Raw genomic sequence first — 27,595 nt, forward strand, 5'->3', positions numbered from 1 at the left:
TGAGCTCTTTAGAAAACGACACATTTTTTCACAAATGCTTGTAAAGGCCGACTCCATGGCTAGGTGCCTGATTTTACACACCTGTGACAACAAGACTTTAAAATACCTGAAGTCAAGCATTAAGACGTGTGGCCCTCTGAAGATTTGGAGGACGTGACTGGGATAAGACAGGTCTCAACGTAGGCTGCTGTCCCACCACCTGGACCCCTGGAAATTTTCAATAATGATATTTATTATGATGTAGAAAACAACAGTGTTTTGTTGGTGATTGTAGCTTGCAGGAGGTTATTTATCAGTGCAAACAATGTAACTGATGACACACTTCTCCGTTTAAAGTGTGACTCTATCACCACAAGGTGCCAGCAGCAGCAATATAGTGCAATAGTAATTACATACCATAGTAGACAGTGACAGCTGCACACTATTGTTATATAATAAGACTGAAGCATTCTTTCTTGCATGTTAAAGCTTTTAAGCAGCTGCTTAAAGCGCTGCTTTTCCACCAGATATCCACATTACTGACTTCCATCCAATGTTTGCTCTTCCTCGAGTGCAGCTAATGGCAGTTAAAACATGTTTTATTATATATTATTGTGTGTTAATTTATTTCCCCCCCTAAATTTCTTTAAGTCATATTTGCTGATTTTATACAATCTGTGTGTTTCTTAAACGTTACAGCACTCTGAGCTGCTGGGAGGAGCTATACAAACAAAGCCAGTTATTATTTTAACGTTTGCAATCTCTACGTCCAACTTTAGCACACGACTTGATGCACGACATGGTTGCTTTCAAAATTTAAACAGGAAGTAATAATTACAAAGCACCACTGACATACTTTTAGATTCAAAGAGAGATGTTTTAAAGGCTCTCTGGTTTTAATCTAAAGCTGTCCTGCTGCTCAGTGGCTCACTTCAAACGTCTCTGCAGAGTAAAAACTGCAGCATTGATCATCTGTTATTACTGGATGAAGTCCTTTCCTGGACGGTACACAGCTGAGTCACATCAGTGTGCTGCACCTCGAAGTATCAGCACCTCACCACCAACTGTAGCTTCGAGAGAAACCAGAGCAATTGATTTTTTTTTCTTTTTAATCCTCTCGTATCATCTCAGGAAATGAGTCAAATCCCCCAAAAATCACACAGAATGTGACTAAAAGTGAGACTTCACACACACAGAAATGTTTGTAATGTGCAATAAAATTGAATTTAAATGCAAATACGCTTCAGCAGCTGTGGAAAAAAAAGACATTATCTACAGCACCCACACTCAAATGATTCTTTTATAGTTAATATTCGTGGCGTAGAAGCCATATCAGTGGAGAATTACACGGATAAATCTATTCCAAAATTTGCTTTATAAAATCAAAATTGCTATGGGAGTTGAGATATCAGCAGTGTAAACAGAATTTCATTTGCATTTCCACCCATTTTACAGTTCAGTTTCTCTTAGTGGAAACGCACTCTCACTTGTCCTCTGGCAGCAGGAGAAGCTTTTATGTTCGGAAGCGTAAAATCCAAAGAAAAATGCCTATTAATCGGTTTAAGATTGAAGTCACATCAAGCCTTACGTGTAAGCTCAAAGAATGATTTCTGTCTCTAATTCAGCAGTTTAGAATTTAAAAACCTCGTTAGGGAAAGATGTTTAATCAAAACTATAACAACATGTAGCACTGTGAATTTCATTGCAATACCAACAGTGAGACTTCTCATTGCTTCCAGTTTCATCTTGCAGCTTGAAAATGACCTCAAAGCCAAAATTACTGAGTCCAAGGAACAGCAAGGATGAGAGGACCTGAATGTGAGGTACAGGATGCAAAGTAAAAATCTAGCATGTGGTCTTTAACCTGGACAGGGGTCGTGCATATATAGAAAACCAGCACAGACACCCAAAGCAAAGGAAGCAAAGCCCAAAAAGTCAAAGAGAGGCACAAAGACATCACTTCGAAACACACAGAAGACAAGACAAACACATGGAGAGGTGTGTCTACCAATCATACTGACTGTACAAAACACAGGAAACAAAACAATGCTGGAAGTAGAATTTACTGAGGCGTATGAACGAGATTTCAAAATAAAACAGGAAGTATTTAAACAGAAACTCCAAACCCGTGACAAAGGAGTCCTACAACAGATAATTTGACTCATCGTAAGAGCTCAGAGTGGTGCTGTGCAGATTTGATTTCCTCAGTGCACGAGGAATAGTTTACAAGACTCAGAGGTAATTTGTAGAATCATTTACTGGAGCTTGCAAACAAGGAGGACGAGGAGGTCAAACGTTTGTCTTTAAAGGTCATTTCATCGCTGTAATTCTGAGACTTCAGACAGAAACTCTGTTTATTCCTCATACAAAAAGATACTGAAGAAAACAGTAACATAGGGAACACAAAGTAAACAACAACAAAGGCACAAAAAATTATGGAATCGCCACACTTGGAGGATGATCATGCAGCTTAAATTATTTTAATTACTGGCATGTTTTTTCCCAACTTAAGCTGAGGAAAATTCCACCCCATCGACCTGCTACCCTGTATTATACACAGATACCAGAGAAAGTCCTTAGGCTTCACCTAACACGGCTTTTGTGAGAAAAAGGAGACCTTCTCTTAAATTCCTCATTGAGAGGGATTACATCCAAAGAGTTAACGTCCCTTCCTTCTATTTAAACCATTTTAAGCTACCCAAAATTTAGCATTTATCACCCTGATTTCACTCGACCTGTCCACACAGTGTGCTCTAAAAAGCCGTTACCTGCAGGCGCAGTCTGACCCCCACATGCTTAACCACCGTTACAGAAAGAGCAGGTCAGGCCTCTAAAATCTCAGCCGTCAGTCCTGCTCTTTCATCGCTCCTGGTGAGGGTTTTTTGATGACAAGGATGCAATTATCTTGCAAAAAGCCCTGACCATTGTGACCGAAAGGGGAGCGGAGTGTCTCGCCTGAGACAGATTTGGCATCTGAATTACTAAACATTAGCACAGGCACGCAAGGGGCACAAGCTTCCAATACCTGAGACATCTAGACAGATGAAAGTCAGCGATATTAATGTGTGCATCTCTGCATGTGTCTGCACTCCATTCATTGTACGCAGTCTTAAACTTGAGAGTGAGGATATTATTTTGGAAAGTGATGCCTGGTTTTACAGCAGAAATAAACATCTTTTACAGCATGGTACAAAAAAAAGCTCACTATGGCTGATTTCTCCTTTATATCAACTGGTCAGAGTGTTAAATGTTTTTATAACCCAACTGTTTACATTTTATTGAAGCTTGAAGTTGTGTATTATAAACTTTCTGAGGTCCTAACACGTCTAACCTTTGGCTTCTGAAGATTGTTTGGGCCAAGGACATGTTTTCTTTACCAGAGAGGGGAAAACAGGGGCCATCATTTACAAAATGAACACTATGTTGTAATAACTAAGATATGCAACCAGTGACTGAGCTCATAATCTCTTGAGAAAAGTGTTTACTGAGTTCGTGTAACAAGTGAGCGGAAACGAGCTTCCATACCTTTCAGATCTGGAGACTAGCCGAGTTTGTTGTTGTCACTTGATAACTTCACCTTCCTGTGTCGAAATAGTCGGGCTCTAAAAAATAAGATTTTTAGAAAGTGCACACTATGTGTCATATCTTTAACAAAAGAATTTAAACAACAAGACAAACATCCCACGTCATTTTGTGTAGCATAGAAGACTTTTTCCAGCTCACACAGTCACCACAGTTTGATTTTAGGTGGGCAGCTCTGTTTGTCTGGCTTTGTACAGATGGTACGCTTCAGGCTCAACTCCTCTGCTTTCTCCTCTTCTGTAAATCAATATCATCCAACACACTCACACATACCAGTCTCCATTTACTGTAAAATGTCCTGATGCTGCATTCTGTCATGCATGAGGAAGAGCAGGATGGAGAGTGTGACCGAAAGCTGAACGAATGTCTGTGATTTATGTCAACAGCTTTTGGACGAGTCTCGGCTGCATTGTTGTCCCCACTTCCTCTCTGTTTGATCTACATGAGTACATTACCATAGTAAAGACAGTAGAGGAATGTGAGAAGAGTACCAGATACCACAGTCATTTTTAAAGAAAGAAAGGCCTTATTTATCATGTCTTGTACAGTTGTAAGAGGACGTTTTTGTGTTATAACTAAATTCTGAGCCTTAAAAGTTGCGGACTTCATTTTCCAAGTTGATGAACTTAAAAGCAGAAATTTTCAGAATTTCTATTTCTCATTATGTAGAAATTGTTTCGCTTTTTCTTTAATTACAGTATTTTGCTGGTGACGTTGCCCAGGTTGGTTATCAAGGAGTGGTTATGCTAACACTTTGGATGACATTTTTTTTGCAAAATCCATCCTTTATATTAGAGTTTGTGTCCAATGAGCCATACTCTCCTTTTAACGTTCTCTCGAGCAATAAAGCTCCAGGCTTTCTGAACCAATTTGCAGTCTAGTCCTTGCACATGACCATTTTCAGGGGAATTTATGTGTTTGTTTGTTTGTTGAAGCACTTAATAAATGACCCATAAATCATTCAAGCATAAAACAGACGCCTAAGTCAAGGGATGAACTGAATCAAAAAGGGTCTCAGTGGAAAGGTGGCTGTCGAGAAGCCGTTCTTAAGAAGGGAAACTAACAGAAAAGACAGAGGTGTGGCAAATTACACAAGAACTGGACTGAAAACCAGTGGCAGCGGGTCTGATGGAGCGATGGTTCAGATCGTTGGCAATATATACAGAGAAGAGCAAGAGAGAGGCATAACACCGAGAACTACAGCCGTGGTGGAGGCTCGGTGATGGTTTAGGGCTAAATTTCAGCCAGTAGTGTTGGAGAGCTCGTTAAAATTGAATTATTAATGCAGAAAAGTACAGATTTTTATCCACCACGCAGTACCATCTGGAAGGTATATTATTGGCTAATTGGTTTCATGTTTTAGCATGAAAATGATCCCGAAAACATAGCTGAAGACGACCTTAAGAAATGACAGCATTTAGAATAAAGGTGGTCACACCAAATATTGGCTTTCAGGCTTGTTGAAATTGTACAAAACCCTGTTTTTACCCTATAATGTATTTCTATTTCTATTTGCACACGTTTCAATAAATTGCTGCATTTGTTTCCCATTTTCCTAGAAAAACATAAAGAAATTGGGTGTGGCTCAAGGCTTTTGCACAGTGCTGTAATAAAACAGTGGCAGACAGCAGTGCAGGACAGTCATGTGTATATCTCCTTTTCTTTGCAAGTTCAATTAATGTCATTATTAACGGTGGTTTTCTGAGATAGTGCAGCATTTCTTTTAGCCTTACAGCGTACACGGCGAGTATTATTGAATACAGTATTATAAAACGCGTTAAAGTGTACGCCTCCAACCAAAATCGCTTTCTTTGACCTTTTCGTGACATATTGAATCAAACAGTTAAGTTGGTAAACATGAACGTGCTGTGTGTAGTTTACTGATGCCTCACAGGATTTCTCTACATATTAAATTTCTACAACAATATACGAGACATGGCTTCACCTAAAGCTAAACACTGAAGGCGTCGAGTTGAGGAAGGTTTTTTGTAAATCACAAAATCAAAAGTAGTGATGCGCCAGAGAAAATGGAAAGTAGAAATGATCAAAGGCAATAAAAGCCTAAATCCAGAGATAAAGCTCTCAATAAAGACTTCATGAACCTTGACTGCTCCTTCAGCGCCCAAAGATAAAGCCTTGAGTGATTATTAGCTCTGCCTGGATTTTAACAAACTCGGGCCGATGAATCTTTTAATTTTGGAGCGTGGCACTGTGTGGAGTGCTTTGTTCTTCCAGGCCCGCCATCCGGGCAGCAACAGTAGCTGTCGATGCCAGGGCGTCTCAGGGACAATAGGCTTTCCTGAAAGTTGGATTACGGGGCAGTAAAGCAGGGGACTAATCAGGCTGATAATGACCCTCTGATGGATGGGCTTTCTCCTGATGGAGCCTGAGCTCTGAGCTTTGCTGGGGCTCAGCTGAATAGGAAGCAGGACTCTTGGCTTTCAATTACTGTCTCGGGGAGAACACTTTTAGCCTTTGAAAGACCCTCGGGCTCTTCTGTTCCTCGGCTCAAATGGAAGGGAATTAGTTTTGTTTTTTGGTTTTTTTTTTTTGCTCACCATCCAGCTCTGGAAGCAGATGCGAGCTGCTGAGTTAAGTTTGCAGAAGTACAATTATTTACTTTATTTTCAAATTGTGCTTCAAGTCCATATTCGGCGATTACACCCTGATTTCTTTCTGTTTACATGTTTACTTTTACCAAGGTTGCTGATGAGAATTCAGTCTTCATTCGCTGACTTTCACTCGTTGTTTAACAAGCCCATCAGCTCACCCTGTGCACCGCTCACCCAGAGGAATTATGGAAATATGACAGACAACAATGCCATTGTCATCACAACAGCATGACCATCCTGGCGGGCAGCTTGCCAATGTTTTATGGATGACTCAGACTTCATCTGTGGAAAAACATTTATTTCTGTTTTTGTGGATTGTGGCCAAAAGCTTGTTTACGGTCTCAGGCCCCCGGGCTCAAAGTCCTTTAAAGGTCTCGGATTATGCACTTTTTCTGCATCTGTCCTTGTGAATACTGTGGCTGGGGATAAAAAATGTTGTTGACAAAACTGTTTTGTTCTTTTGTTGTAGCACAGTTGTTCGTTTGATGCATGCCGTATTGGCATGGGGAACAAGACTGAATATTCAACCCCTTAAAGGCATAAGAAACATCCTTATTTTATTTAGTTTACTCATTTTCTTTAGACCTGAGGAGAAAGACCAAGTCTTACGTCACAAAAAGTCCAAATAAATAATGACTCTGCAACAAAATAAGAAGTTTTGTGTTAAAATCTGAGGCATGACGTGACTGGCTGTCACATATGGGACGTTGGCATGTTGTGGTAAATCTTTAAGGTCTCAGCTATAGAAACAAAAAGACTGGCAGTCAGTTAAAAGCTGAGACTATGTTTCCAAGTACAGCCTGGGGACGAAAAAAGAAATCACCCCATATACATGTGGGATGATTTTCAATGTAAGTGTTAAGAAATTAAGGATTTTGTCTTGTTGTACTTGGGTGTGACTATAAAAAGGAATTGATGCACAGTGTATACGTTGTTGTCTTCTGTAATATTTTCTGCATTCAACTAGTCTGGAAACTTTGAGAGGACTGCCGCAAAAGTTATATCACAACATGCACCTAAATGTGGCGATGACTTTTTATAGCAATTCATCATTTTTTTCATCACTTTTTTCTGAGATTTACAAAAAAAGTACCTCGGAAAACTTCACTGGAATAAATAAACTCCTCTGGAGCCCTAGCTCTCGGCCATACCTTATTGCAGAGGCATCATTCAAACTTTAAACGGGTCACAAAGCTTCGGGCTTAGTGCCACAGTCACTGTAAGTTTTGTAAAACATTGAGTGTTCTCATTTTTGTAAGCCTGGAGATTATTTCAAGAAAAAAATGGCTTTCATATTGTCTCATGGCCAGACCTTTCCCTCTATATATGCAATTTATCCATCAAAATGTGGGCATTTTGTGCCCGTTCACCTGATATTACTCTTGTTCTCATGCTGTCCTCCCAGGACCCCAGCATGAGTAGAGGTCTCTTGTACTTTCCCATTGTAGTGTATATTTCAGTGTTTTTTTTCTGTAACGCTACCGATCTCCGACCTGTATCCCCATGTGATGTCTGGGGGAGGTCCTATTTCACTGCAGGGCAACCTGCACGTGGCGAATAAAGCCTTGATTGATTGATTGATTGATTGATTGTAAGAGAAATCCCCTCGACGTGCAGAGTCCTGTGTAAAGAGTCCCTATAGAGTTTCATTAATAAGCAGCTTCCAAAGTCTCCTTCCTGCAAACATGTCAGTGTAAAACACACTAAACAGGTGAACAGTGTGTATTTGTGTGTAAAGTTAAAGGATTTTACTTGGTGCTTGGTGGCCCGTATAATGAACCTGTGAACAATGATCTTAATTTTGTAAGTTATTTATCCCTCAGATTCTCAGTCATGTCCAACACTGATGATCACGTCTGGTTTGAAATGACCAAGATGCCATGACCAAGTTTTATATCGAGTCTATGGTTCCACTGTGTGCGCAGCTCTACTTCATATGTTCTGTTTACCTTCGTGTTGGATGAGCGTCCATATGGCACCCGGCAGAATTCAACCAAGGCTCAACCAGTTGTTGCTACAATTACTGATGTGGAGATCGCCTTGAAAATCATTAGTTATTCATGGCTACAGTTACATCATTAAGACAAAAGAACACTCCAGGCAACTCAGAGAAAAGGTTACTGAAAAGTGAAAGTCAAGGGATGGAGAAAAAAAACGTTTCAGAGTCACGGAGGACCGCCTGGAGTTCAGTTATATCTGTCATTATGAAACGAAAGGAGAATGGCACATGTGTAAATCTGCCCAGAAGGAGACAAGCTGGGGACACCAAGACACCTCTAAAGGAGTTAAAACCTTCAGCAGCCGAAATAGGAGAGATTCTGCATTAGAGCAGGGTGATATGACCAAAAATATTTATCATGGTATACATTTGAAAATTTGCGATAACGATATAACTGACGATATAATTGACACTAGACTCCACAACTTTATTAATGCAAAAAAAAATCAATGTATTTTTACTTAAACAAGCAGCTGTTTTTTATGTGCATTAAAGTTATATAAACATTTAACAGTGCAAATGCAAATTCCTCGCTGACAGTTTAACCAAAAGGCATTTCCAGTGGAAATTGGCCGACATATCCTCAGCATAACCATGTAGAATATCCACAAACCTTAAAAAGAGGTTATACACACACAATACAGTAATATTATGTTGAAGCACAGTACGTATCACTCCGCAAGGCTCTGCCTACGACAGCCGTAATGCTCCGACAATCCATCAAGCATCAACTAAAACATTTGACAGATTTCCGAGCGCCGTGGGCTTATTCTTTACAGCAGATCCTGAAAGGCTTATAAGTATACAGGGAGAAATAATGAAGCAACATCATAGAAGATCCTGCCAGACAATCTGAGTCAGTCTCAGAGAAGAGATTTAATTTGCACGAGAACAGTGACATAAAATGAACAGCAAACGCTACACAAAAATGCTTTAAGGTCAAAAATGAATGTTTCAAGGTGGCCGAGTCAAAGCCCAGACCTGAATCCTCACAGAGCTTCAGCAGTTTTGAAAAGACGAGTCTAGTCAGATTGTGCTGTCCAGATGTGCAAGCCCATCTGAGCCCTATCCATAAAGGCTCCGTGATGATTGGATGTGACTTGAAGCAGGTGAATATTTGTGCAGTCACTTATTTTGCATCATTAATAATTAACTGCTAATTTTAATTAACAGACAGACAGAAATGTATGCATTGCTCTGTGCATTTGACCAGGAGAAAGGTTTAATGTGCTTCAGTGAAGGATGTGAAAACAAAACTTCCTGCTGTAAAATTAATGCTGTTTTATTACCGGCTAACACCCGAATGGTGGGTTCGAAAAATCTGTTTGTGGGAAAACCCTGTCAGTGTGTTAATGCAGTTAGTTAATGCAGCCTATTAGAGCAGTCCACTTTTCAGGTATCAAACCTCAAATGTCTTTATTTATGCTGGTTATTTGGAAATTGCAGTTTAATGTTATTGATTTGGCATCATTTCCAGAACTAAATAACAGCCCACTTACCCCCAGAGACAATGAGTCAGTTTAATGAGCAGATTAATGAGTAGATCCTGACTATGGAGGTCTGTCTCTAACCTACTTTAAAACCCGTTTGTTTAGTTCGTCCTCTCAGGTGTTTTCTCAGTATTTCACCTTCTCTGTACTTTGTCAGTTTGTGAATTATGCTACGTAAATCTAATTTCTTTACTCCCAGAGGTCAAAAGCAATGAAACTTCCATGAGCATGTCATTTTCTTTGCACCTGTCTGAAAGAGATTAGATTGTCTGTCTACCTAATGAGGCAACGCAAATCTCATGTGGAAAAAAACTAATTAGATTTGTGTATTATCCAAGAAAAAATGGGAAATTTTACAACCTGGAGTGCAGCTGCAGGTCAGAGAACGTTAGACATCTGGGGATATTAGCCATGATTCCAAACAGGTACCTTTGATCGGTTTTATTTTGAAAAGCGTGCTGCTTCTGGGTATGAATGTCCTTGAGAGACCTTGATGTTCAGCCTGAGAGTTTGATAATCTCGTGGATGATGTGGGCTGTGAGCTAGCAGCCTGCCGTACTGACTTATGTGTTTTCTCTTCCTGATCTGTGATTCTTTGCCTTCTGCTGCCACACTAAAATAATGTGATTTGGATCAAGCAGGCGGCAGGCAGAGGAGCCACAGATGGTCAGCAGGTTGTTATCTTCAAACACAGAGACCCACATTCAGCATCGCACACCTGTGTGCACTCTTGTAATGCATTACCACCTACTGCCACAGTGTTTATGCCACTGATATGCTGATTATCCCCTGCAGTAAATAGCCAGGTGTGTGTGTTTGTTGTGATTAAAGCCTGAGAAAAACCTCTAAACTTCCTAAAATAAACCTGATACTGAAGTAATGTGACTGTTTAACTCTCTGAGATCCAAGTACCCCTCACCCTAATAGTACCAGATTATTCAGATTATGCATTTTCTTCTGCTTTCTCTTTAACTTTTCCCACCATTTTTAGTTCTTTCTCCCACAATGCATTTCACACTTTATAAATTACACGCTGTACCATATTTTTATATGTATTTTTTTACAGTGTAGCTATAGTATTTAATATTATATGTAGTGTGATTTTATTAATGTATGTGAGAAAGCATAGTTGTGCCTCCTCAGCTGAAAATAATGTAAAATTACTTGTAGAATTTGACCCATAAACGCCTGTACTGTGCAGGTAATTCCTATAAATATAAACCTTATAATCAAATCCATAATTTATTGCTTATGTTAACGTATATCCATGATGTCTATCTTTTCTAGACATCCGAGAAGTGTGTCATATCTGTTTTTATTTAGACAGCGGCATGACACAGTGAGCAAGAGGTCTAGTTTCAAAACCTCCCCGACAGCAGGAATTGTCTTTGTTGAAATGCCCTCAGGCGATATTGACTCATCCACCAACTCTGTGTGCTCTCTATAGCTAATCCTGCTCTTTGTTCTCCTGGAGGGGGGGAACTCTGTCGTGGATCAATAAATCATCACAAAAATAAGTCTGATTCTGAAGTTGAGCTGAAACTTCTCAAACAAAGAAAACACATATTGAGGTTTTTTGGAGCTCAGGGTAGACTCACTGCACTCAGGTGATGCTGAAGCTGGCAGACAATTTCATGAAAGGCTCACAAACCTGATTTCAGGACAGATGTGGATTAAAAGAAGCCAAACAGTAAAGTGAGACTGGCATCGAGCTGCATCTGAGGATGAAAATTAACTGACACTTATCATATTGTATAGTTTACTGTGTCTGAAAGCTAATTTAATGTAAACGAACGTGGTGCCGCTGCACCTGTTTAAAGTTTTACATAAGACCTCCAGTAAATACCTGGCGTCTGTGAAGATTTCAATGGTAATCAGCGGATAATGTGTTTCATTTGTTTATGGTGAGTGGGATTGGATCCCCCATAACTGTGTTTTCAGTCTTACAGTGTTCTGGAGAAATCCACCATTAGATGGTCGTTAGAAATGGATGGATGGATGTTGTCCTTCCAAAATTTCGAGTTACAAACAGAAATTTGCAGAAGCAGTAAGACAACTCGTAAAAGCACAGGTTTATCATCCACTGAGCGTAGTGTTCAGCCCACAATCAGCTTCGCAGATATGCTGAATATGTAAGTTGCACTAATTAAGCTTCTTAAGCCAGTTTATAGTTCCTGCTCGGCTGCAAGCTGCTTTGCAAGCCACCTCCAAAAAGGATCCTCCTTTTGATGCGATGTTTTATTGTTGCCGTCCCCGTTTTATGCTTCCCATTTATGCATGCTTTTGGTTACATTGGCAACTCCAAACTGGGAGCCCAGTTCAGTCGTCACCTTAAAATTGTAAATTAACCTCACTGGTAATCCATTTGAACAAAATACAACTTGGTGTTACTAAAAGCCTGAGACGAGGAGATTATTGACTGACCACTTTCCCAAACATTCATTTCTACCTTTGCATTAAAACTCTTACTGGACGATGCTGACAGCAACAAATGAAAACACCTGGGTTGGTGACAGGTGTAACAGTTAGTTGGTGGATACTTCCTAAACTGTAAATAAACTTTTACTTTGAAGGACATCAAGGTCTCAACAGAACGTACCAAATGTAGAAGTGCAGATACAGATACTAATTTAATGATTTCAGTCAGCTTGAACATCTATTATGGAGAACACAGAGAAACATAAAGGGTAAAAAATGAGCTTGTTGTAGACATGTGACTTTGCCTGTGAAAAAATGAATATGAACATGGTGAAAGAAATCGCTCAGAAATAAGTTGGAATAGTTTCTATTGAGAGCTCCAATAGATTTTGTTGTTTAATTCAATTCATCGAGCTATAAGCAAATATTAGATGGCTCGTGTCCGAGCCGTAGAGAGAATAAAGGTGGTGTAAACGTGGAATTTAGTGAATAAATATAATCGTCATTAACATGAAATCATTATCATCATTAAATTAAGATAAATGAACACCACTCGAATAAAGAAATCCAGAAATGACAGAAACAACATGTGGGATGACGGCAACGCCTGAACAGAAGCTCCGACTCAATTTATTGTATTTACCACCGCATTCGGTTTCAGAGGACGTGTGAGGACGTCCAAGAACTGAAGTAAAGCAACAAATATAAATTAGAGTACATGGAAATGTCTTCTCTGGGCTTTAATGTTTCCCACAGAGATAATGTTAAACTATTTGAAATTCATTTTGATTAATTTGATGTGTGTGTGTTTGTTACTTTTCAGCCTGGAGACTCTCCTCACATGCTGTCCATCCCAGTGACCTGGGTGAAAGAGGGAGGCATGGTGCGACTCGATAAAAAGTACCTGCAGACAGACTTCAAAGGAGTCAGCACTGATAACATTGTCTACAGCATCCTCCCCTCAGAGGGGCAACCCAAATATGGTACCTTAACACTCAGTGACACTTTCCTTTAATATTTCCAAACAAGCTGTTTTATCTGCTGAATGATTGTAATATTGTAGATTTTCCAACAGTTAGTACATAATCAATTTCAAATTTAATTTCTGAACTTTATTAAACATAAATTTTAACTCTAATTTTGCTTTTAAGGTAAATATAACATCTTACTCACCTTCTCCGTCCAGGTGAGGTGTTGCTGGTGTCCATGCCGGCTGACGGCCCCCCAGAGGGTTGGCTTCCCTCGCTAACAGACGACCGCAGCTTTACTGCAACGACTTCCTTCACGCAGCAAGACGTGAACGACGGCGCGGTCTGGTACCGCCACTTTGGCACCGGCAGCAGCGGTGACTCCTTCCTGTTCCAGGTCAGTGCTGATGCACCCTGTTCACAGAGGATCAGTTTCACACATGCCTTTGTTTTGGCTCCTGGCAGCTGAGATGAAAAGATTATGTTTGAGTTTAAAGCATGAAACATTTATACAGGTGACAGATTAAAGGAAAAAACCTCTAACTCCTGCAGGGAGAGCATACAGCTCTATTAGAGCTCTATCCACAGTGTCTTATTGTTTTGTATACAAAACTGAAACAAAGAAAGCTGCACCGTCAAAACTGAAAGTGAACAGAAAACCAACTCGAACCATCACAGATTTCTTCTTTTATTATGAAGTCGTTGCAAAGCAAAACCATCAAGTGTCAAAACTTTAAGTAAACAAAATGCAGATGCAATAAAACATGATTAATACAATGTAACAACAAAACATATTTACACGTTTATAACACATAAAATATGACTTTCATTATTTTCTGGATATTTATGTTGAACATGACTAAAATTTTAGATGGTAAGGTCATATTATGTAAGCCAGAGTGGATAATAATGTGGTCATCAGGCACAAGACACACCCATCTGTCATTCAAACCTTCTGTTTGTGTAGGGTAGCCAATCAGAAGAAAGCTGTCTTAAAGGACTGTATAAAGCAGCTGAGTTGCTGCACCGAACCCAGTTTAAGTCAAATAGGGATTATTTTTGAACTGAACTGCGGGGGTTGAGATATTTTTGCCACTGACTTTGTGCTAATACCACTGCAAGGTCTCAATATTTTCCAAAACCCGATAAAAGAACATGAATACGAACTGCGCCGTGAGATGAAACTTCAGGGGGATAAGAAACAAGAAATGGAGATGATGACAGGCACACATTTTGCCACATTTTCCTTGTAATATTTTTGCTTTTGTGGCTTTGTTCTCTGTTGTGTTTCTCTGTGTTTATCTCTTCTCTCCTTTGGAAACCAAAAGTCTCCAACCTTTCCAACATCTCTCCCTCCAGCTCGTCTTTCACCACTTACCGCCTCTGCTCTTCTCTTCTTTATTCTTGTAACCGTTTGAGACTGTGTGGTTTATAGGATGCTATAAAAATGTTCTTTGCTTTTTATTTGAGAAAGTACAGCCTGCTTATCATTCAGCATTTGTTTTATGCACCAAACACTCCACTACTGGTTTAGTGTCTGTTAATGCAGCCGGCATTTTGGCTGGATTTATGCCTCCTGGTTTGTTTCCCTCTTTCCTCGTTCCAGTTTTTTCACTGCAGATTTCTTCCCCCTCTTTTCAAACTTTCCGTGTGAAGCATAGGCACTTAAAATCCACCCGTAGTGGCCTATCTCAATTAGCGTTAATGACACCAAATTACACTGAAATTGTTTTCAAATTCAAGACAATTGCACTAAAACCGATGGTGCATTCATCACACCACGGTTAGAGTGTTTTCACGCCAGCCTCGGCTTCACATCACCTCCATTAGAAAAACAAAAGAGGCAGCCAAAAGCTTGTAGCTACATCTAATCATCCCTCACACTCCGTCCAACCCCTCACATTTTGGCTTCATCCATCAGAGTAGATGCATTTCAATTTACACAGTGCTCAATTCAAATTAAATTCGAAAGTGTCTCATCATTTCTCCGGGAAGTGGTGAAGACGTGACATAGAGAAGCGAAACCCATCATCGGTGCGGTTTGTTAAAGGTAGCGATTAAACTTGACGGCTTGTCAGGGTGGTATTATTGTCCTCCTCTGGATTTTTATCCAAACCATGCGATGCCTTCTTGGAATGGGTTGATTTGAAATTCACTTTGGTTCTGCGACTCTGGGCTCTGCAGCAGAACGGAGGGTGCTCAGCTGCATTCTGCACATAAATCATAAACCACGTTCAAACCAGACGGATCGGGATCTGTGTCCCTGCAACTTTTTCCTCTCATGCTTGACTTTTATGTTGTTGTTTGGAAGCTGAGGAGTATCTTAAGCGGTTTATCAGGTTTGTTAATGGGAAGATAACAGACAGCTATGTTACAATCACAGTAAGTAGACAGCTCCAAAAACAATTTAAAAGATTTATTGACAAGTTATTTATCTTTCTTTAAGCAGGAAAATATGACTGTTGAGATTAAAAGAAAAAAAGAAAAGTGTGCAGCAGTACAGTCAATAGTTGTTGCATAAACTAAATACATACACAGATACACACAGTTTCAGAAACCACCCAACTGCCTGCACTAAATGTCTACGCCCCGTCCTTTGGGTGCTGGACTGACAGAAGCCCATCTGGGCCCCGTGGGCTAAAGCCCTGCCACTAAACCCTCACCCTGAAGCCATACCCCAGATCTGGCTCCAGGTGAGGTCCCAGTAGCCCTGTCTCATGCACAGTACAGGATTATAAATCAGTTATAATCAGAGGCCATTTGAAGTCATGCAAATTTCAACGCATTTTTCCAAATTCAGCTCAAATTTAAGGACAAACATAAGGAACGAGTCTTGGGACTGAAGACAGTAACTTCACACTTGAATGATTGCTCAGTTGTATGTTTAAATTCAATGCGGAGCCACTGAGTCACCATTTAATCATTCTCAGGGAAAGTTAAAAGTCATGTTCGATAAGGACAAATCCTTTGATTTTGACAAACAGTCACACGGGGTGCATTAGTTTTAATGTGAGGATGTGGAGAAATTGTGAAATGACTCATGCAGAGAGACTCATCCACATCCATCACCCGAAATACTCAATCTAAAGGACAAAGGTTAAAGCGCTTGTCATTATTGTATGCTGAGCAGAGAGGGGAAATTCATTTTTCTTTTACATCATCTTTTATCTTTTGTATAAAACTAAAAGATTTAAGACAATATGTGAATAAAACACAAGGAAAGTACATGTTTTAAGAAAATGGTAATTATTAGAACTACAACATTATACTAGAAGATGTTGATTGATGAGAACCAGGTTGTAGAAAATCAATTTTAACTCTCAGACTAAAGTTACAATAAAATGAAACAAATAAAGAGAAACTGTAACAGTAAATCTGCCAATTTCATGTGAAGCTACAAATGAGCCTGCAAGACATTCCTGATTTTATCAATGCCAATTGTCACTTTATTTCAAATATTTTGTCTTCCTGTGTGCTCTTGTGATCTGTTTTCTTTTCTTTTCTTTCATGACCCCAAAATCCTGGAAAACACCCTGCTTACCTTACCGTTCTCTTTTAACTGACACGAATGGGGTTTTTTTTCTTCCTACAAAAAGTCCATATTAATTTTTGATGTGTATTCCCGTTGCATGGTGGTCCTATATTTTATTTAAAGTGGTATTAAAAGGTCTCAGAAGTCTTACATTTAACGTGTAGCAGTCCTGCAGTATTCTGGCAGCGATAAAGCTGCTGAACCTTTCTTTGGAAGTCTTATGGATTGGATTTTAAACCTTATGAAGATTATAAAATAGGGTATGTCTTTTTATGTTGAAGCAAATCAACATGATCAATAATTTTCTGCAGCAGCACCAGCTTCAATAAATCCAGCTGACTCAACACTGCCTCTCATGACAACACATTACTTGTGATTGGTGCCGCTGACGCCAGGCTTCATGCTGCTCCTACATTACTTCTGACTGACAAAGCTGACTACAGGTTCTTGAACTTTCCTTCCTGCAAATGCCACTGATGTGACAGGAACAAGCTGCAGCGGAATAAGTAAGTGGGGGCAGAAATTGGCTTTTAGAATGAACAGCCAAGGCTTCTGCCTCTGCATGTCTATCAGGGGACTAAACAATTTATGGCTACATACGTTAGAGGGCTCGAGTAAGACAACAGCGCATTCGCTTAAAAGTTTTCAAAAGTGTTGCGTCAGCAGACAGGAAGAGAGCTAAATTTCAAATCTGGTTTTGTTCCAGTGAAGCACACAGAGACGATTAGACTGATCCACTATCATCTTTCTCTATTTAGCAATTCAATTAGGGTAATCTTAAATTCTAATTGAAACGATCAGCTGCTTCATAAACACGCAGAGAGGTCAAAGGTTATAGACTGAACTGACTAACAAAGACACAGATACTTATACATAAAGTACTGTAATTAAATACCAAAAGTAAGGGACAGATTTCAACACAGTGAGCTGTAATATAATTCAAATAATTCAAAAAGTATACCAACAGCGACTCGAGCATCAATCAAAGTGGCCAAGCCTCTAACTCCAGTTTTCATATGGATGACCTTTAGTTTTGAAAGGATATTAGAGAGAGAGAGAGAGAGTCAGGGGGAGTGACGCACAGAAAATGCTCCAGGGAAGACTTGAGCATCAGGCCTTTGCAGGCTGTGAGCATGTGGGTTATCTGTTCTCAACCAGGTGAGCAGCGCCTACAACTGTTTCATTCCACTGTCAGTTTGAACATTTAATATGAAAGCCAGCCTTAAGTGGACATGAGAGGAAGTCCAGTACATGCAGTACCTGGCATGTTCATGGCATATATATATTGAGATATAGATGTATTTATAAATAGATCTTACAAAGGTCCATTGGGTTTCCGGACCGGCAATCCATGGAATTACCAAAAATAGAGAGGGGATAGCTTAACGTGTGAAACAGGACAAGCCTGCCGTGTAATCCATTTATTTCAACAAAGTAACTGTATTCTGTTTAACGGTAACTGTAACGGAATACAGTTACTCATTTTTTGTATTTTACACACGTAACGCTGATGCGTAAATTCCGTTACTCCCCAACACTGAACATATATGACACTAAATAAAACCCAAGGATGCAAAATCACCAAAGCATAGATTAAAATGTTACCATATAACATATTAAACAAACATCAAATATCTCTTTAGAACTAAAATGCAAACGCAGAAACAAAATGACTGAAACACAGACAATAATGCTGAACCACTTTTCATTTTGCTTAGCCGAAAAAAAATTATCAAATACGTGCAAATGTAATTGCAAGTACACTTACTACACCACAGAGTAAATATCTCTGGCATCACACATCCTAAACCAGATCTTTAGCCTGAAGTTCTAAAGTTTGTATTCATCAATGCAACAACATGATTGGCTCCTGTGTTTCCTGGTTCAGCTGCTGATTGGCTCTCAGACGTGGAACGACCTCCATCTTCAGCATTTCAGGATTTTCCCTCAGATTTCGTTTCAGGCTTCTTTGACTGTTTTATAAAGTCTGTGATACACGGGTGTTATTCCAAGTTATTATTTTACCCACTGAATATTTTCCTTGCAACACAAACAGTAACTGCACGTGAGGTGACATTTCCACAGTTTTTCAGTATGAGAGATGACAAATTATTTTTAATTTGTAAGTGATTACTTTAGGTTTTTACTTCACAGACACATCAGCCTGAAGCATACGTTGAGAAACAGAACAGCTGTCCACTGCTGTCAACACAAAGAGCAACATGCTCCTTAACAAAAACCCTCAGAGGCTCCATCTGGGTCCTTTTTTTAAAAGTCTTGAAACACGTTTAGTGTGGATTTCAGAACATCGTTTAAGAGCAAACAGCATTGGTGTGGCTTCAGAGTAATAACTGCTCCAATGCTGAAAGAAAAACGAAAACACGAGCTGAATTTTACTCAGATCGACGTCTCTTTTTTAATATTCTCACGGTGTAGGCAGTGATTTATGAAAAGAAGCACACTGAGTCTCTGTGGCTCGTTCCTGCAGTGCAGCCTGATGCCAGGCTCACTTTATGTTCCTGTTCAGTTATTAGACTGCAGCTTGTTTTCATCAAAGCGGTTGTGTCTTACTTCTGGTGGTTCTCAGGAGTATGTCATCAGCTGTGTCACTCAGAATTTAATTATAATATGCCTTTGCAGTGGAAAAACAAGACATTTTTTCAGCTGGTGTGCTGCAGATTGAGACTTAAGGCTTTTCAAGCCTTACAGTGAGCAGAGGCAGACTAAGGATGCTGAGGTGGATGGAGTTTGTTGAAGATGCGGCTCATATAGGAGGCTACCTGTTTGTCTGTGCAGGTTTCCACAGAGGCAGAACCAGTCGTTCAGAGCGATGCTCAGACCTTCACCATAGGAGTCATGCCTCAGATCCCAGGATTCCCACAGCTGGCCCCCGACTGCGACCTACAGATCACGGTGAGAGGAAAAACACGCAAAAAGACACCATGATGGAAGCCATGACATGCTGTATGAAAGTCTTAGAAAACAATGGCTTCAACAACAGATGATGTTATTGTCAATTATACAGCTGCTATAATGCACATTCTTTTTTTTAATTTACTCTGTAGACCCATTTATTGTATTATATTCTGCTTTTTACATGAAAATGTCACATTTAGATTTTCGCCTCTTAAGCCATTTTATTTTATTGTTCACTGTTTTGACTGCTGTAACAGTAAAATACATTTTTCCTTATTTTGCACTAAACTACATGATTATTTGTGAAAACTCAGCAATAGTTTTGACTGTGAATAACCATCAGTTGATCTTTTTTGGTTTCTAGTCTGAAGTTACTGTCAGCAGCACGTCCTCAGACATCGCCCTGACATCCTTTCTGTATGTTTTCCTGTTAAACAAACCCCCCAAAAATGTTGCTTTTGAGAAGATTAAGAAACTTATGAGAAGATGCTTAGCGACCAGAGAGACTGGTGACCTTTCACCCTGAAATCTGTTTCTCATTCCACTGAGCTGAGTGACCTTGACCATTTATACATAAATAAATGTGCAATCTGCTGTATATTGTTCATTGGATGTAGGTTCAGCTACAGAAAGGTTGACTGGGGAGATAATTCAGCAATATCCATGTTTAAAACTCGACTGTGTAAAGTTCATTTATAAAGTCTCGTACTCGACACCGCGTTGATTAAAAAAGGAGACATTAGAGTGGCTGCAAGAATTAGTGACTCGGACGGCATATTAGAGCTTTTGACGGTAATAAGAAAATGTAAGCGGTCTGGGGAGTGCTTGTAGTTTTTGGAGGGAAAAAACCTTCAGATTTTGAGATTAAAGTAATAAATTTGTGAGGGGAAAAATGACAGGAAATTTAAGAGAATAAAACTCATAAATATGTGAGTTTTTTTCTTGTACATTTGTAAGAGAAAACTTCAGAAATTTTAAAGAAAGGAGCTCATAAATTTACAAGAGAAAAGATCACAGTGAGGATGAGAAAATGAATTTATGAGAAAAAAATTATTTATGATAAATGGAAATTAATTCACATATTTCAACTTCTGGGACCAATAAATCATACAAATCATTTCTAAACACCAACAGCGCTCTTTTCAACCACATTATTTCAGCCACAACATCAAATCACCAACTCGCTTTCATTGTGGCGAGTTGGTGTAAGCCCAGGATGGAGTCGTCCTCCATCAGGGTGTGAGACGAGCATGTGGGAAATATCTGTAAAGTGCAAATCCAAAAAAACGTAACATCAATATTTAAGATTGATTTTATTTATGAGGAGAGAAAAACACAAATTTATAAGAAGAAACTTACAAATTAGTCCAAGAATTCCCACTAATAGAGTGCAGTGTCGCCAAAACGACTGCACACATCCAGGTTGTCCTGTTAGTCACACAACAATTAGTTACAATTACAATTCGTTTTTTAAGTATTCCTCTGAATAATTTGGGGGTTTTTTTTTAATTGTGAAGTGGCTTTGGTGACATTATGCTGTATTAGTGGGTTTGTTTTGACACATTTTTGAGTTTCACTGTGAAAAGGGAGCAGCCAAAAGTTTTTTCTTGCATCTTACAACTTTTTTAGTTTTTTTCCTGGTGAAATGCTTTCGATCCTAAAGAGACTCCTTCTTATGTTTGTGGTTGTTTTCTGGTGATTTCTGCCTAGAAATAGAGGATATAGAAGCTTACCTCGTTTCTCACCTTAACGTGTGTGTGTGTGTGTGTGTGTGTGTGTGTGTGTGTGTGTGTGTGTGTGTGTGTGTGTGTAGGCTCTGGAGGATCAGGTGACAGAGATAACGCCTTCAGCGCTGTCCTTCGTCGACTCTGAGACTCCCAGCGAGAAGCTCATCTACAGTATCACCAAACCTCTACCATCGGGACAAGGTCAGCCACACACACACACACACACTCGTGCAGCTTTTCTCTCATAATGTGGAAAAGATTAACAGGATTAAAATCTAACTCCTGTCAGGGGGTAGGAGCCTTATAACTAGATACAGTGGGTAAGTTTCTGAGTTCATGTTTGATTTTCAGCTCAGAGCTGGAGAGGGAGAAGTTAAAGTGTCAAGAAGTTATACTGTTTCTCATTAATTATCACTTAAATAGTCACAAGTCGGGTGCTGTTAATCCACAATTTGGTGGGATGGAGCGGTGCAATGAGGCAAAGGTTTCTTCCTGTTTTTTGGGGGGGGTTGTTATAAAACTGGAAAACTCTTTGCATCCAGAACATCTGTGGAAAAATGCAAATAGAGTTGAACTGCTCTGTGCCATATTCGACTGTAGATAGACACCTTACAGCCAAATTTTGGTCAGACACATAATCCACATGGTAGTGCTGTCATATCAAAATTAGACATGATTAGACCAAATTATGTGTCACAGAAAATGAGCCAATTTACCGAGGCTGCAAAAACATAACCAAACAGACGTGAAATGCACAGAGAGACAGAGTAAAAGGTTCCTTAGCAAAGCATGCTGGGAAGCCTGGACTGTGTATGCACACAGAAGGCTGATTAGTGATAACCACAGCTGGGGAATGAGACACAGGCACAAACAATCAGGACACAAATGAAAACCCAAATCAACACAAGAGGAAACTAGCTGTCCGAATAAAACAGGAAGAGAGCTACGACCCCAACTGAAACAAAAAAGACACGGAAATATAAACGAACTAACTGAGGGGGAGAATGCAGCAATTGAAGAATTCACAACTACCCCAACACATGAAGCAGAACTTCATAATCCAGGCACACTAAAGCTCAGAATACTAGAATAACAATGAATCAAAACACGAGCCTGCAAAACAGAAATGTGATGACCAAAACCACAAAAAATGAAATTTAGTATTGATGAGAATAAACCAAAAATGTAAAGCAGCTGTGAGAATGGACAGAAAACTACAGCAAATCATGAGAGCAAGCACCAAGGCTCAGAGTTTTTACCTGAGATGTGCAAATAGGTAGAGAACAGGAGTTTTATAGTTGTCTGGAAGTCTTACATTATCTAAAATGAGGGCTAAGTACAGTCATATCTTTTGGTATTAGAGGATAACAGAGCACTGCAGACAATCTTGTCTTGTTCTTTCTGAGTAAGCCATTACTTCTTGTTAATTTCTTGTTTGCAGAGGCATCAAATATTTGCTGAGGAGTTGAAATGTTGTCACATTTTATTATTGGTGCATAATGCATGAGGTTGTTACAGAGTTATTTGTACCTCGATAGAAGAAAACGTTACTTTCCTGCAGGTTGAGACCTCGTAGTGCTCAGTGGAAGTTACTCTGGGGAGGCTATCAGGACATCACATCCTTGTTTGTTTATCACACGGTTAATTTGTCGTTCGATCAAAGAAGTAGGTTAAAATATACAACTGATCATGTTTTTTTAAGACTTGTCACCCAAAATATTCCTTTAAAATGTTGACCTTTATTTCATGTTGTGTTTAATAACGAGGAACAGGGGGAAAATAGGAACAAAGTACATGCACATCATGTTACGACACGCTTCTCCTGTAATGTGTCCAAATTAGTCTCCAAGAAAGTCATTTTCCCTAGAGTGGTTTTAGCTTTGGATAGTGGCATCCTTCCAATCCCATTTTCTGCCAATTATCCGGATCAGTTTGCAGGGATAGCAGTCAAAGCAGAGATGCCCGCACCTCCCTCTCACCAGGCACCTCCTCTAGCTGCTCGGGGGGATATCCAGCCAGCTGAGAGATGCAATCTCTCCGTTGCCTGAAGCACCTCATCCAAGAGGCTGGACCACCTGAACCACCTCAGCTGGCTGTTTTCGATGTGGAGCAGCAGCTCTGATTTCTACCAGCAGTCTTGGTTTTGTTCCCAGCTCGCAACAGTAGGCGAGCGTTGCAGTGTACATGGACCAGTACATCAACACAGACTCGTACTGCAGCCATATCATTTATATCACACCTGGATCTGTGGTCATATGACCTGATGTGGTTTAAGTGGCCTCATTTCAGTTTCACCAAGTGAACCAACTGTGTAAAAGGCTTATTGAACGTGTTACCCACCAACCTCAGTGTTTAAGTCACTATTTTAAAGGCTAATCCAGATATAATTTAGTGTGTTACAGCACAAGTGTTGTATACTTTAGAATGAACAGCAGTGTATTAGATCATAATTTATGTGTAAGGAGCCTTATGAGGCCACAACTGTGTTTGTTCCCATTCTAATAAAGAGCATATAAAGTGCACCTTGTTACATTTTATTAGTGTATAATAAAATAAAGTGAGACTACAAAGTTTAGGAAGGGGGATCATGTTCTGCAGAGCACTTAGCTGTAATGACTGGCTCAAGAGTTTGGCTTTTCCCAGCTTGGAGTCGCAGAAACTACCAACCTTCTGCTTCCAAGTCTGCTTCAGTAGCGTCGCCGCCCTCCAAAATAATTTCATTATCGTCTTTCCGTGTATAAGGATGAGCATTGCTTTCATTTTTGCAGAATTTAATGTGCCGTTCAGACATTCATTTCATCGCTGGACCATCTGTCAGAGTGCTGCATCATTTTCAGCTCTCTGTCTAATGAAAGAGAAAAGCGATTTACAATGGGTCATATTCATCAGCTAATGGACTGATAAATTTGTGTGTAGACTTTTTGAACGGCGCCAAACAGAAGGAGGAGGAAAACTTCTGTTTTTGTGGGAATGTTTTTCAGGCTTTTTTAGGTTTTTTTTTTAAAAACCCTGAAAGTTTTAGTTCTTTTTAGTTAAATGGCAATATATTGGTCAAAATAAGTTTGAAGTTTCCGGTTTTCTGTAAGAATAAAGTTGGAAGTTAAAGGATTTCACCAAACATTTTCAGAGGGAAGAGCTGTTTGGGAGAAATTAGCATCCTTATTGTTTCAATTAAAGCATGGCATGCAGCTTTCCTTTACTACAAGGTAGCTAACAGCCTTCTAACAAAGTCTTGTTTAAATGTTGCCTCAGACTCCAATGTGCAAAAACCTCCTGGGTACCTCGTATCTGAGGTATTTGGGGCATGTCCGGCTGGGAGGAGACCCCGGGGCGGGAACACAGGCTTGGGAACATCTCAGTGTCCTCTGAGAGGCGCTGGCAGAGATGAACTGGCGAGAGGGACGTCACAGCATCTTTGCTCAGCCCCTGTGACCTCACATCCTGCATTTCTTCATTTCCGATATTAACGTTTTGTTTTTCTGCTTGGCCTTTAACATCTTACTTCCAGCCTTATTCTCAGCATCTTTAGTGACCCGGTCGGCTCTCTGTTCTGTTTCACTTGCTACACGCTCAAACAAAATCTCATCATGTGCTGATTTTTTGTTTCCAGGGACCATCGAGCATCGGGACAGGCCATACACACACGTGCAACATTTCACTCAGGCTGATGTGAATAACGGCAAGATCATCTACAGACCACCGCAGGCTCCATCACACCTCCAGGAGCTCTACCAGTACTCCTTCACCGGTAAGATGTTACTCACACTTCACCTCCAGCTCCTTTATGCACCAGATCAGCCAGATGTACTTAGTTCAGAGACCTGTCACTGAATTACACTGTTTTACCTCTTTGATTGTTGTCCTTGTTTTTGTTTAAACCAGCGGTCCCCAAACTAAAATAAAGGGTTTGAATAGTCTTATCCACTGACAGACACCATTTGCACCAAGGTTCAATAATCATTTGCCATTAGCAGCATCCACACGTCGTATCAGGCCGACTGCAGAGCCTGAGGGTCACACAGGTGCTATCAGTAAACAGTCAGTGTCAAGTCTGAGTGTTTTTGACTTGTTTTAAAAAACAACTCTGTCCTTTTCACCTGGATGCGTCTGATAAAATGGTCACTCTGGGCTAAAATCATGACAGTCCACTTTCTGGTCATTAATTTGAGACTTTAATCTCTAATTATATTACACCTTTTTACACCAAATTGTGACTTTGCCCCACTCAGAGTGGACCTCGTCTACACTAGCTAACTGTTAGATGTAAAAACAGATATCCTAACAGCTTTTAAAGCCTTACATGACTTTAATAGTTCGTCTAATTACATCTGAGCTTCTGAAAATGGGAGACTGTGTGTAAAAATTGTTAAACCCCTCAAACTTCAATCACATATTGATTGCTTGTCCCAAAACAAATGGTCCTAACTGAACGTTTATATTACAGTATTACATGTTAATCATTATTAAAGTTTGAGTAGTCTTTAGTGTTTCTGTCTTTTATTGCCACTCATGATCACCTTTTTTCTTGCAAAGCTTTTAACAATAAAATTAGCCTTGCATGGTTAGTAATTGAAGAGGTGGATGGGTTGGACAAGGAAGAGCAGAGTTTTAGCATTTCGAAAACTATCAGAGGACACTAAGACGTCTCCAGAAGCGCAGACCTCCGTTTAAAAAGATCTTCCATAATCCGAGATCAAAGCATACTTTTATTTTCTTAATCTGGGTTTATGGAGCTCCAGTGGAAGCTTTGCATCAGTAAATCATCCTCATTGCCTCTGAGTTTATACAGTATAGGGCTTTTCTCTTTAGTGAAACACCGTCACCTCTGCATGAATCCTCTGTTTTTTACTTTTATCGCTTCCTGGCTGTAACTCCTTTCTGTTTTTAACCCCAACAGGCCTGCCGGAGTCGCTGAGCGTTTATTTCACAGGTAAATACTTCATCTCGCTGAATTTAAAAAGTAAGAGGAGGAAGAAGACAAAAGAGAGGCAGTTTGTCTCCTCCTCACCCAGTCCTCTTCTTTCTCATCTTTTTCATTGTAAATCTTCTCTCAATCCTCACCTCCTCCTCCACACTCCATTTTCTCCTCCCGTCTTCTCCCCTCTGCTATCAATTCCTTCTTTTTTATCTTCCCTTCTTCACCTCCTTCAACTTTTCTCCACCTATTCTTCTTCTCTCTCCCCCTGTCTCCTTTAATTAGTTTCTCTCTCATTTCCACTTTTATTTCAGTTCCTTTCTTAATTATATCGCTTTCCCTTTTCAGTCCCAAAGTTCTCCTTTTCCCTCTTTTCCATCGTACATTTTAGATTCTTCTCTCTGAATTTCACCTCTCTGTTTTGCTCCTCTCCTACTCCTGTTTCCTGTTTCCCCTCTCCTGGTTTTTGCCTTCCCCATAAATGTTCCTCCCCTTGGATTTTTCCTCACCTCTTATGTTTTTCCTGTTCTATTCATCTTTCTCTCAGCTTTTAAGTTCATCACCTCTCTAATCTCTCCTCTTTTCACACCCAGTGCTTCTCTCCATCCTCTTCTCCTCTTTCACTCCTTTGCCATTACTACACTGATCCACTTCAACTGAAGTCGTCAGATCCTTTATGATTCTCTGTTCTCGAACTTTGACCTTGAACCTTAAGATAAAAACAAGGCTTACTGAACATTTAGAAGCGTGCCATCACCCTCTAACTCCACCCCAACAGCAGTCTGTGTTTACAGGTGTCACCAAAGTGTTTTTCACTTTAGTGTCGGCCCTCGGGAGCACACAGTGCTTTCAGCCTCTGCTCCAGTTCAGTCTTAAGTGACTTCTATAGGCCCCTAAAAGAGGAAAAATGACCTTTACCCAAAGCTCAGCTGCAGTTATCAGGACACTGTTGCTGATCTGCAGCGCAGAAGATAAATTACATTTACCTGAACAGCTGCTGTACATGCTCAGATATTATTTTTATATTTAATTTGAGCATTTAAATTTTTTATCAGGTTCATACCTCTTGTCTTCATTATGTAATCAGCAGACTAGCCAGTTAACTGATTAGTTACAAGCACACCTTTCATTAGTAATCAGCTTTTGTTAATTACATGCATTTGCTGCTTTCCTCTTTAAATATTTTTTTAGAAATTCATTGTGTGGACCGACAAAAACACGGTGGCAGTTTTCTGGCTTTAATCCGTTCCAAATTATTCATCAGCTCTCAAACTGAGACATTAAGTGGAACTTTCACTCACTGCGCTGTTTCTGTTCTGGTGTTTAACTTTAATGACAGGAGACCTGGAGGCTGAGAAAGAAAGCAGCAATACCTAAAACAAATGCAAAAACAGGCACCGGTCATACATGTGAACGGTAGCGAGCCAAACAGATCTGCAAGGAGTAAGCAAAGGAAA

General features: G+C 39.8%; 1 protein-coding gene across 1 annotated transcript in view; it reads left to right on the forward strand.

Moving 5' to 3' along the window:
• fras1 (Fraser extracellular matrix complex subunit 1) overlaps nucleotides 1-27,595 on the forward strand; it is a 198,592-nt gene that overhangs the window by 112,415 nt on the left and 58,582 nt on the right. The window contains 6 exon segments of the mRNA XM_040003499.1: nucleotides 12,904-13,063; nucleotides 13,267-13,445; nucleotides 19,377-19,493; nucleotides 21,310-21,424; nucleotides 24,834-24,971; nucleotides 26,121-26,153. Of these exon segments, the coding sequence (XP_039859433.1) occupies nucleotides 12,904-13,063; nucleotides 13,267-13,445; nucleotides 19,377-19,493; nucleotides 21,310-21,424; nucleotides 24,834-24,971; nucleotides 26,121-26,153 (742 nt within the window).

This window comes from Simochromis diagramma, unplaced genomic scaffold (genome assembly GCF_900408965.1).
Source record: "Simochromis diagramma unplaced genomic scaffold, fSimDia1.1 OVJJ01000583.1, whole genome shotgun sequence".
Classification (NCBI taxonomy): domain Eukaryota; kingdom Metazoa; phylum Chordata; class Actinopteri; order Cichliformes; family Cichlidae; genus Simochromis; species Simochromis diagramma.